The 13,252-nt window shown below is 37.8% G+C and overlaps 1 protein-coding gene across 1 annotated transcript in view; it reads left to right on the top strand.

The window, feature by feature from the left end:
* luzp2 (leucine zipper protein 2) overlaps positions 1-13,252 on the top strand; it is a 153,843-nt gene that overhangs the window by 111,708 nt on the left and 28,883 nt on the right. Inside the window, exons 5-7 of the mRNA XM_036585401.1 lie at positions 1,963-2,025; positions 4,506-4,568; positions 7,983-8,045. Coding sequence (XP_036441294.1) covers positions 1,963-2,025; positions 4,506-4,568; positions 7,983-8,045 — 189 coding nt within the window. The remainder of the gene's footprint in view (positions 1-1,962; positions 2,026-4,505; positions 4,569-7,982; positions 8,046-13,252) is intronic.

Genomic DNA, 13,252 nt, shown 5'->3' with positions numbered 1-13,252 from the left:
TGAAATTATGAAAAAAACAAGTTTTCTTTGTCTACCCAATGGTGTGTATGCTTTGTGTGTACTTAAATATGTTTTTCTTTGTAGAAAATTACTTGTAATTATGCTTTCAAAAGATGCTGTGGACTTGTTTTGTCAGTTGAGCTTTGATAAAAAAGGAGGTAAATTATTGTTGACTTTTTCTTACTTCGGTGTTGAAAACATACTACATAGTGATGCAAAAACTGCAATGCATAGAGTATTGTGCAAAAGACCTATCTAGAGACCACCCTGTAGTTATTTAATTTACAGACAAAACAGCCCTTAAGTGCAAGTTATAAATTTTTCAGTGCCAGGAAAAATCAGAAAACATACATTTAACAGAAAATATCAAGTTCAGTCTTAAAAGTTAGTTGCATTTTCTGTTTCTCACAATTCATGTATTACCAAACACATTCAATAATGTTGAGGTCTGGACTTGGGGGTGGTCAGCCCATTGAGAACACTAGTAGCTTCTTTGTTTGATCTCTTTGGCCCATTTCCTTTTCTCAGTAATGGCTTCTTGGCAGCTGTTCATCCTTTCAGACCCATAGTGTTGAGTTGTTGTCTCACAGTAGAAGGATGGGCTGAAACAGTTGTGTTTTTTTTTTTCAGATCTGCAGCGAGAGTGGAGCTTGATTTTCTCCTCTCTCTCAAAGACGAAAGCTTTACGTTTTGTTTTTCTGATGTTGACAGTGTTGGTGGTCTACCAGGTCTTGCACAGATGTTAGGAGCCCAATTTTATCTTTATCTATTAATAATTTTTGTTCCCTTGACTTTTCCCTTCCACATGGAAGTGGATTATCTTATATCTAATCTCAGAAATTAACATGTACTTAAAGGCTGTTTTGACTAGATATAAAATGAAGGGTGGTCTCTGACTTTTACACAGTACTGTATCATTTCATGTAATATGCATATCATTAGCCCTCTAATGAGGAGCATAGCTTACTTGGCAGCAAACTGTAACTTTCAGTGGTAAATACTGTACATTCTTTGGAGGCGGGATGTTCAGTCTGCCTGTACTGAATCTGGCATACATTTTATGTACTTCATTACCGCTTTTACTACAGTAAACCCTTGGGATTTTTCCATCAAGTTCAGAGAGACATCACTTTTTTTCCTTAGAAGCATATGTAGACTGACAGACCTAGCAAAAATGGAAATGAAGGAAAGAGAATATGGCCTGCCATCTTTTACCAGTAGCTTAGGATATAAATAAAAATATGTTTATGCATTGCCTGCAGTGTGTCAGCTCATGAACCTGTACAAAAGTCAGTAAATGTGGAAGTGAGAATGAATGAAGAAGCGTGTACAGTTGGGTATTGGCAGGGCGCATGTTCTGGATCAGTATTTAGATGTGTTCTTCTCTCCCCAAGCCGCCCGCTGAGGCTGGAGGAAGGAGAAAGTCAGGGTTGCGCTCGGTGAATTTGGAATGAGGAGCAATAGTGTTTGATTGGTGTTGCATTTCAACCCTCAGGGCTGTAAACACTCCTGCTTCCTTTCTGCCTTTCAGAAACACACTGTAGATTATTTGGGGAAGCTTTCAATCTGAGCCTCATGATTCATACAAAGTTTCATACATAGATATTGCTGCATGCCTTCCTAATGTGAATATTTGGAATGCGGTTATTGCTGTGAATACCAAGAGAGTGCCAAGAGAAAACAGCAGAAATCTGTTTTTTTCTCAGCTTTTTTCTTAGCTGATGACCTCACGACTGCTACATGCAGTATTTCTTAGCTGTAATCTCATTTGCTCTTGTTTTTATGCATTTCGATCAGATTGACTCTCAGAGCATGATCTCATAGTGCTCTGCATTTGCAATTGCAATGAAATGTAGCTTCTTGTGGAGTAGCATCCATATTTATGACGAGCAGAAACTCACAAAACAATACAATAAGTGCAGTCTGGACAAATGTGCTCAGTGATGTTCTGTTTTCATCCAGATCAAGTTTCTGAAGATGGAGATGGAGAAAAAGACCAAAATCATCAAAGACTTGCAGCAGGAGGTACGGTAGAGACTGCAGTATGCTCAATGCTTTAAGCCTGCAACATATGAGACAGAACAAAGATGATAACAACAGCAGGGACTCTTTATGTCCAATAACGGTGATGCATTTATCATCTTGACATCTTGACATGGAGACTTGTTTACCTTTATTGTCAAAAGTTTTGTTAAATTTTAGAGTGCCTCTTATAGGAAGTATTTTTAAAAACATGATGACGATACCAGTTTATCTTCTGTCATTTAGCATTTGCTATTTAAGGCAGATTTTAGGTCATTAAAATAATTTAAAACTGCCTTTGATCATTCCTTATGGGTAGTTTGTCGTACTGGGCAGTAAAGTGAAATAATAAGAAACTATTGCGTTTATTCTGACAGAGATTTATGGAATGTCCACCAGTATATTCTGGTGTAATCTATCTCTCGTTAGGTGTGGAGGAGAACTTATTTTAATTGAACATAAAATTGGAAATGTCTCCTCTGTTCATCATAAATGGCCACACTAGTCACTCAGGTTCAGTACGAGATGCCATGATGTAATGATAGCAAACGGCTTGATACATAGACGATATCAATTTCTTTGGCATCCAGGAAATTGAGGGCATTAGGCCAATATAAGAAAGATTCAGTGATATCAATCACGTTTGCATCATACTCCTATGTGAAATATCATCCATCCCTCTGCACAAATTGTGCCGTTGCTCAGCTCTGAATCTTTGTTTTTTTTCTCTCTTCTGGCTGAATAATAGTCACAATGCAATACCTTATCTGCTTGGGTGGATCCCAGTGTCGCTGTGGCCTGTAGCAAGGCGGCCACATGTCACTTTTAATGACAGCTGCCATTGCTCCAGCAAGGCCCGGCCCGTGGCCTATATTCAGCTGTTGGTGGGGATGCAAGTGCTTGGACTTGATTCCGAGCCAATTCCACCTCATTGAATCACATTGCAGTGCCATTCTGCTTCATTAGCTCTAACACCCCCCTCTCTCCCTCTTTCTCCTTCTTTTTCTTTTCTTTCTCACCCTTCTCACCCTCTCTTTCCCTCTTTCGCTTCCTGTCACTAACACTAAATGTGTTGCATCGCTTCATAAGCCATTCAACCCCTAAAGAATGGCCCTTTGTCTAAGCCTTGGAAAAGTGGTTTCCTTCTAGGGCAAACCTGGTTTCCAGGGGCTTACCTCGTTAAACAAAGATTAAATACATTTTTTTCTGATGTTGACCACTCTGATTTTTAACTTTAGTAGATGATTACAGAGCCTGCTGATTTAGGTTCCATAAAATAGGGCTAAAATGGACTAAATATGGACTTTATTCTTATTATGCCCAGAACCTGCTGGCAAGTCAAGACTTCCAGTCATTGCTCCTATACCTTAACAAAAACTTGGTCATTTTGCATAGTTTTCCATATAATTACTGAATAATAAGCCTTAAGATGTAATACGCCTGGGAATGTTACAGGGTTAATGATATTGATATATTGATATTGATATTCAGTCACAATTGTTAAAGGGAAAAAAAAACAAAGTCATTCGGAGTGGTTTGATGTGAAACAGTGCATTGTAGAAAACTTTGGTGGTGATATGAACCAGAGGCCACACTTCCATTTACTATCCAAACATTGTTGGCCAAAAACTATCGCAAAACTATGCCTAGAGCATCAGGCCAAGTATTTGTTACCATTTCATTTAATAGTTTTCTGTGAGGCAGCTTTAAGAGGCATCAAACACTAAAGATATCTGGTTCCTACCACCATCACTGGTTTGTTTCTCTACAACAAAGCACTTCACATCAAACCACTCAGAATGACTTTAACTATTATGCAGAACTTTTGAAAAAATCAGTGGAATTCCCCTTTAAGACTCATTATTCAATAACTACTATAACGTATTGTAGTATTTTGAATCTAATAGGTATATTATGTAGTTGTGAGCAAGAAGCACTTAAATGTGAGTCCACGTAAGGTTAAGAGAAATTTTTGACATGCCCTTTCCAGTTTCAGCTCACCACTCAGAAATGCGTCACTTTGCAGGTGTTATGAAGTCCCTGTGTAGGTTAACTGTACCATACTGGTCTAAGCTATTCTGTGCAGGTTTATGTTGGTCTGGTGCTGGTTTAGCTGGTTAACCAGCATGACCATTCTGGGTAACTAGCATACCAGCATCCAAAACAAAACATGTGCTAGTTTTGCTGGTGTCCTGGCCTGCTGGCCTATGTTATTTTTTCTAGCAGGGCAGACAGGTCTACGGCAAAAATGGAAATAAACAAGTCTTAACCAAATTAAGTTCATAGATAGAGAGATAAAAGCTCCAAATTGAACTCAGTGAAGACCAAAGCCACCATCCCCCCAAATGATAAAAAAAACAGAGGCAATAATGTTTTCTGAAAAATGGTTAAAGCTTTCCTGTCTAAATGTCTAAATTTAGACTGCTGTAAAATGACATGTACTTTAACAGAGCTCTGATCAATGTTGTTTCTTTTCTTTGCAGAATAAAAGCTTGAAGAACAAACTTCTCTCTGGAAACAAACTCTGTGACATACATGCAGAAGAGGTATGTCTCATTCAAGAGTACCACACTCACAGCCACACACAGCTATGTCACCTTCCTCCTGAGCTCAGCTGGACAGTAAAGGCTGCTCTGAACTGGAGCTTTACCAAGTTCAGAGGTTATTTGTTGCTAGCTGTTGTTATACAGTATAATCCCCAGGGAGTCAAAAATAGGGTTTAAAGAAGAAAAGGAGAGCCCAGCCAGAGCCCAGGTCCTTTTGTTGTTATTGGAAACATACCTTAATACAGCCTCAATTTTTTCTGCCACCAAACAGCAACTCAATAGCATCTCTCCCATGCTGCAACAAGCACAATTGATGTATCTAAAAAAAGTACACACTTGAAAGCAGGGCTCTGAAATGATTCAAGGAACAAAAATGAAACCTGAAAACAGTGTTTTACTAGGAACAAAAATAATACGTAACTGTTCCAGAGCAGAAACATTAATTGGAAACCTTACCGGCTAATAACTCTCTTTTTTTTTCTTTTCATGCAGCTTACTAGTTTATTTTGGATCAACATCGCATTTCATGATTTAATTCAGTCTATCATTTTACCAGTTTTATATGGCTTCTGTATGATATTTTAGCGCTTAGGCTACAGATATTTTGCTAATCACAAGTAAGTAGACAATAGCTCTGAATGTCCTCTGTGCTTTTCTGTATTCTTTCACATAAATTTGTTTATATCACATCATGATGCAAAAAAATCTTTTAGCCAGGTAGCAAATCTATGCATTCTAAAGGAAAATTCCTCCATCAAAATTTTTGCATAATTCAGTTGTTAAGTTGTAAACATAGTCATTCAGTTTGATGTGAAATGTTGCATTTTAGGGAAACATACTGACTTAGATTTACAGTGGTGGTGATCGGAATGTCTATAATTCAAATATAGCCATTTTATTTACTATCCAAAATGACCACTGAACCTACACGCGTCTTCTGAGTTTGTATGTGTAAAGTTACTAATACTAAAAAATTTGTTCATACACACCACAAATTTACATAGCTTGTGTTTGTGTGGATATTTAATGGCAGTACAAATACAGCGTATGAATGGCAGGTGTAATAGCTGTCCAAGCAAACTAATTTTGGCGTCAAGCCCACATGCAGTATATATATATATATATATATATGAACAGAATTAACCAGTTTTTAATCTCGTTTAGGACCAGTATGAAAATTAGTTCTTTTTGGAGTGAACATATTCCAAAGATATGCCAAAATTACCACTTTATTTTATTTCTGAGCCCTGCTTCAAAAGATATACCAAGTTCTTTTTATTTTCTACATAGGGACTTCTTAAATACTTGTTTATAAGTTCTACAGTTCCACATATTTCCACTTAGTTAAAGTACAAAAGTACAATTTCTGTGAAGGAGGCCTGTTTTTTATATCTGCAGCCACTCGAGTCTCCTTAATAGAAGCTGTTCAACTAATACTAATAATATCTATAATAACTCAAAGTACTTTGGCTTTTGATATTTCAGTACATTTAGAAGCAAGCAATTTTGTGTTTTTGTACCCAAGTAGAAAACAAACTAGGAACTTTTACTGATGTAACATTTTACCAAGGATATTTCTGCTTTTACTGGACTATATAAGTTTGGTATATGAATATGTATATTTATGCATATAACAAAATATGTAAGAAAATTGTCACTTAAATTCAAGGGCATTAGAATCTTCCATAGAACTAATATGTGTTGCACCTAACCAGGACTCTGCCTTATATGTTTTATTATTTGGGTGTGAAGTTTCATAACAGTGTTATAAAAGGAACAAAGGTCTGTCAGTTTAGTTAAAGGTCACTTACATAAATACAATATAATTTACTTCGTAAACCATCTTATGTTATCTTGCGATTACTGGCGTTAGCTGTTTACTGATATTCAAGTATTGCCTTATAAATATGGTGTAATGCTTATGCATGTGTCATTAAGTCCTCGTGTAGGGAGCCTTCAAATAAAGTGTTAGTTTTTTTTTTTATTTATTTATTTTTTTTCCTGAGAACTGTACCTCCAGGCAAAGAACCATTTAGGAAGCTTTACTTTTAAGAGTGTACACAATCAAACTGTTGGCTTTCAGGGAATTTGAAACCCACTGATGAGACCATATACCATATACAGTACTGTGCAAAAGTCTTAGACACCTAAGCACATTGTTTAAAGCTATTTATCTCAACAGTCGGTCTGTTTAATTTGTTAGATACCAATAAACATGAATACAGTCAAGAGTAACAAACATATTTCATTTTCAAAAAAGAATTTGATATGTTGTGAGCTAGTTTGAAGAACAAAGTTTGGTTCCAGATATGTCCTCGATGCCCCCTGCTATCATATGGATTTGTTGAATTAATTCCATCACCAGCACATCTGGTTTAAATTAATGAATGGTTGATAATCCAAATCGAGTATTGGATGATAACTACTATTAAAAGGAATTTCCACCGGTCAGTCATTGAGATGTAAACAAAGTCATTCAGAGTGATTTGATGTGAAATAGCTCTTTGTAAAGATTTGAGCTTATATATATCTATTTTATTTAGTATCGCAAACCACCAGTGAACCTACACATGTCTTTTGGGGTTTTATATGTGCTGCTGATAAGGATAAAACAGTGATAAATCTGAAATCGGTTTTCTTTTTGGGACTAATTTGTCTTAGAATACCCTGCTTGTACCTCATGAATGGCTTTTAAAAAGCATGCATCATAAAACAACATCACAGGCATCAGGCAGCGTATTCATGACCACTTGAGGACACTTTTAGAGACGTCTTTGGACATCTGGTTCCTTTCACCACTAACATAGACAATTCAGACTCAGTAAGCATTTAACAAGATTGGAGCATTTCACATCAAACCCCCTGAATGACTTTCTTTACATCTTGACGATTTACTTATGAGGTGGAATTACCCTTTTATACAAGAAAATGGTTAAACAAACACACTGACTTACAAAATATCACTACATATTATATTAATGTTATTTGTATTTTTCCTAATATTAGCATTTTTTGGAGCAAATAAACACTTAATGCTCAGAAAAGCAGCTTTTTAAATCTGATTTTCTCAGGTGCCTGAGACTTCTGCACAGCACTGCATGTAAGTGGAATTAGCCGTGTGTGGCCGTGAGGCGCGTGTGTTTACAGAAACAGCTGCGATTCACGACCACATGTGTACCGGTTAGCTGGTGCATGAGCGTGTTTGCCTCATTGAGTGGGTCGTGCGGTTCACTGAAGGGAAATTTTTATACTTCCCTGCTCTGTGAAGGTCTCTCCTTTGAGTTGGAGCTTTGCCCAGCAAGTGCTCACAAAGGAGCTCTTCGCTACAGATGAAAAATCCGTGCTACACGATCTAAAACCAATTTTACTGTTTGAATAAGCTAACTCCCATTTCTCCTTATCTTCATTTTGCAGTCCAAAAAAATCCAGGCCCAACTGAAAGAGCTGAGGTATGGCAAAAAGGATTTAATTTTCAAGGTAAGTGCCAAACAAAGATGATGTGTCATAATTGTACCCAAGCAGGATGGCACAGGTTCTTCAGGCCACCTTGAAAAGGTGATTTCACCTGAGCTGAGGATCTAATTGAGTCTCGGAGCACTAGCCCGCTGCTTTGAGAGGGGGGCCACTTTAATGAGGGCCATTGCACGTCTCGCTGTTTACCACATACGAGGCTTCTGATGGATTTTGTTTCATGCGGTTTAAAATGGCCTTCCCTAGAGATTCTCCCGCTCTCCTCTTAAGGAAACTAAACAGAGAGGCTCTGGAGACGGCCCATTGAAGTCAGGAAGGCTGTTATTGCTATAGGACTTTCGCTGCGCAAAGGCTTTTACTGTTTTCAATGGTTTCCTCTCCAGAGTAGTTTTTATTCAGCAGCTTTCATGCCAAGGTGTCTTTGAATGGTACCCACTTAAAAGATGAGCACAGCTTACAAATCTTTCTTGTTCTTGCTAACCTCTTAATAAAAATCAAGTATTATCCATGTACTGTATTGTTAACCCATTAATATATTTATTTTTAAATTTTCATTGGTTCACGTGTTCTCTGAACTTTCCTGAGCACAAATCTAAAAAGGTTTTACAAATTGATTATCATTTATCATTTTATATTTAGTATTTTATTGGGTCACATGGGACCAAACAATAGAAAATCCAAATTTGTGAGGAAAAAGTATAAAATTACAGGAAACCAATATTCAGACACTTTTTTGTTATTTAATATTCTTCAAATGAACACACACAATGTATTTGGACTTTGTACTTGTAAATAGGAACATAAAGGAAATTCATAGGTCTGTATAAAAATTTGTTAAAAATTAAATAAACAGAGCTGAGCTGAGCACGAGAGCAAACAAGCAACGCCAAGGTGCAGGACAAACACAAGAGATATAAATATTGAAATGGATAAGGAACACCTGAGAACAATTACAGGTGTGACTACTGATCAGACACAAGTGAGGGGCATGACAAAAGGGCGGACCGAGTGAAGAGCAGGAAAAACAAAACGTAAACATGAGAACATGTTCAGAGACAAGTTGGAAAAAGAAACTGCTGGGCAGGTTATTTTAGGTATCATGATAATAGACATTACGCTGGGAAGATTTCACACAACAAATAGCACCCATGTTGAAGGTGAAGAAGCCTGCTTTTCATGTTGTTTAACTCTAAAATAGCAAAAGCTACAGTCATCATGCTCCATGCAGAACCCCTTTGCAAAAAATGAAGCATAGAGACGAGGTCTAACATTTGCACATGATCATTTAGACTAATCAGAACTCTTTTGGAACAATGTTCTCTGGTCAGATGAAACAAGAATAGAACTGTAATACAGAGGAGGGAGTGTCATGGTATGGGGCTGCTTCTCTGCAAACGGTATTGGGGCGTTATACATCATCAAAGGAAACATGAATAGAGTGATGTACTGACATATTAGAGAAGAATTTAGGGAGAAGATTGATGTTTCAACAAGACAACAACCACAAACATATATCTCAAGACTTGTTTCTAAAAAAGAATGTGCTTGTATGGCCTCTAGCCACTCTTCTGACTTGAATCCTATTGAAAATTTATGTCAAAAGGGACCCTTGAAATCATAGGGAATTGAAGATGGTTTGCCAAGAGGAATGAACCACAATCTAACCACAATGCTGCAAAAAGCTAATTATTTCATACCGCAGATGCCTCTAAGATGTAACTTGCCAACAATGGCTTTGAAACAAGGTACTAATATTATTTATTGTTGGTGTGACGAATCAAACAGAATCAGACGTTGCAGATATAAATTACAAAGGAGGCTTTACTAGTAGAAGCGCAGTGCAAGTTCGTGGTCAAAAAACAGGCATGGGTCAATTCCAGAAAGCAGATGAGAAACAAAACAATAAACATAACACCAGGCAAACAGTCCAAACAGGAGAAGGCAAAAACGTGGTCAAAAACACAAGCAGGGTCTAAGTCCAAAATCCAAAATCAGGCCAACAATCAAAAGGGCTGGGCAAAAAGACAAAATCAAAGAACAAAGGCAAAGGTCATACACGATAACCAGATACAGGAATAAACGCTCAGTAGATCACGAAAACAGATGCAATACTTTGCAAGTTACCTATTCTAAACCCCGGGCTTCAGTTAAACACTAGAGTAGTCATATGATCAAAACACGGGTGACATTCATTAGTATTCTGGAGATTGCGAACGCGGATAGGACTTTGAAGTCAGGTGGGGAGTCATGTGACCTCCCGGAGGGTTCTGGGAATTTGAGTCCGGCTGTCTGTCGTCGTTGGTTGGCTGGGTGGAAGTCAGGTGATCTCCCAGAGGACTCTGGGAGATCGAGTCCGAATCCAACGAGGCGCTCGGCGGATGCGTCACAGTTGGAGTCTGAATACTTTTCTTTTTCCTAATCAATTTAGTCTTTTATACGTATCTTAGTTTAGGCTTGTGAACACTTTTTGTTCAAGTACAAGATCAAGACATTATGGCCTTGTTTACACAGGCCGCTTAAATCTGATTTGTTGGCACAGACTGAACGGCAAAAAGCCACATAAATCTGGCATTTCCCAGTTGGATTCAAACCACATCTGCAGATGGTTTCAAATCTGATTCAATTTGGATTCCTGAATATGTGACCAGTAGCATCTCTGGCACAGAAAATCTGGCACAAAAAAAATGTAGGCTCGTCAATGAAACTACACACAAACCTGATCCAAACACAAACGCACTCCATCAATGAAATCACACATTCACAAATTAACATAATGTGGTGCAGGAGTTGGTGGAAGTGGAAACAGGAATATGAGTGATATGGTAACGGCATTCGATCTTACAAAACCTTGTTATACAGCATCGCATTACAAATCCAAAGTGATCTAGCAGTATATGATCATTGTGGTCTGCAACTACATATCCAAAGCAACATATCAGAGCAGGGAACACACTGCTTTCTGGGCATAATGTATAACACGCTTTGCAATACTGCAAAATGACTCATCAGTGACGCTCACTGTTCAAAAAGAAAAGATGCACGATGATCTTTCATCTGGGCAAGCTCGTCAAAAACAGGCACAGAGTGTTTTTAACTGCTCACTTGGTTAGTGGAACGCTGTGGGGCCAGCCCCATGCTCATCAAACCAAGACTGCTAGGAGAAATAGGTAGCCTACTGGCATTTACACAACAGGTACAGGAAGATATTTGGAATGTATCGGACAGCCCTACCACTGTCATATGTAATAAACGTGCAACAATATTAGTTACAGAGAAAAAAATATATATATATATTAGTTGTTATACTGAATTATTGATCATGTCGTGCACTGCTCCAGTGCCAGGACACCAGCCCCTACCGTAGAGACGTCCTTGTATGTGACCCAATTTGATTGGTCAGATTGGATTTCATGTGGTTTTTTTTTTTCATTAATTGGGGGCAGCAGCTTATAACATCAGAATGCGTGACAAAGCAGTAGTGCATATTCACATATTACAACTTAAACACAGAGAGTAGAAGTTTTAAACAGCCAGTTAGGTAACACATTACTTTCATTATATGTTGTAGTTTACAGTGACTGTTTCATTAAAAGATTTGAATGGAAAGCCAGTCTCTGAATAGTACTGCTACAGCTAAAAGCTTGTTAGCAGTCTTCAAAGCAGGTCAGCTGAGTTATCATCATGTCCTGTTTATGCTGTTAACAAATACTGAAATGCTGTTGACTAAGCCTGACTATACAAATCAGATTGTTCACTGAACAGTTGGTCTAAAAATTCAGATACAAGAAACAAATCTGGTTTGCCCTGCAGTGTAAACAAAGCCCATGTGTGTAAATGGAAGTGGATAAATTCTGTAGTTTTTTTTTCCCTTATCATACTAAATATACTGTTGTTGGTCATGAATGTGTTAACTTGAAACAACAACAGCAACCTTAACAACAACAAAATCAACGGCACCATCAGCAGCAACAATAACAGATGAGAGCGGAATGTGTAATCTTGTGTAATGAGGGGGTTCTAACTGAAGGGTTTGACCTTTTGATTGGAGGTTGTATGGGAGCTTGTGTGTGAAGACTCATGTAAAGATCAGTGGCATTTTCTGCCACATAGATTGACCTTTCCTCTCTTGTTTGCAGTGCTAGGAGGCAAAATGTCAGTTGATATTTCCCTTTCCCACTCATTGCCCTTTGGCATCATCTTACAAACATAAAATCCCACCCTAAAATGCATCACTTAAGCTTCTTCACACTTACCTTCACTACACAAGAAACAAAAAAAGAAAAGATCATTGCGAACAACTAAGATTTATATGATCCAAAACCACCAAATCTTCCCCATAGACTTGCTGTATAACTAAATCTTTTGGTGGGAGCAGGTTTGGTGTAAAGACATATCATTCCACAAGACTTTAAAGCTTATCCTAAACAGCTCTGCAATGGAAGCATCCCTTTTTATGCTGGGAATAATAGTCTTTTGAAAAGCAATATCCAATTTCAGCTCTCTATGCTCTAATGTATTTTTATCGGAAGGGCTGCAGATCTATTCCCACTTCTCCATTTGAAATTGATGTAGGAAGATTACCCTTCTTCCTTTTATATTCATGATTAAAGAAGTTCTACTGAGAGTTTATAGCTTCTGTTGCCTTTTTAGGAAGGGTTTGTGACGGTTGTGAAGAGGCATTGTTTGAGAATGTCCTCAGAGGCAATGGAAGACTAATCTGGAGCTGAGAATAGCCTAGTGTGGCTGCTCTCAGGGTTAAGAGTGGAGAGGGAATGCACAATAGCACACATATCAAACCTTCTTTCATTTCATCTGCTATTAAGATCAGTATATATACAGTACTGTGCAAAAGTAAGAGACCACTCTTTATTGATTAAATTTTCAGTCAAAATGGCCAAGATATTCATTTTTCAGGAAACGTCTCTGAGGAGAGTAGATGTAAGATAATCTACTTGCATAAGGAAGACGGAAGTGAAAAAAACTTTCATTAAAAGACCTGGTAGACCACCAAAACTGTCACCATCAGATAAACTGAATGTAAAACTTTGGTCTTTGAGAGAGAGAGGAGAGAATCAAGCTCCACTTTTGCTTCAGATCTGAAAAAATCCACTGGTGTTTCTGTCCATCCTTCCACTGTGAGAAAACAACTCAGCTACTGAAAAAAGGGAATAGACAAAAAAGAAGAAAACCTGCAAATCAAACAAAGAAACGGC

The sequence above is a fragment of the Colossoma macropomum genome, unplaced genomic scaffold (genome assembly GCF_904425465.1).
Source record: "Colossoma macropomum unplaced genomic scaffold, Colossoma_macropomum, whole genome shotgun sequence".
Classification (NCBI taxonomy): Eukaryota; Metazoa; Chordata; class Actinopteri; order Characiformes; family Serrasalmidae; genus Colossoma; species Colossoma macropomum.
The sequence above is the reverse complement of the archived record's forward strand: the minus strand, read 5'-3'. Positions and strand labels throughout refer to the sequence as shown.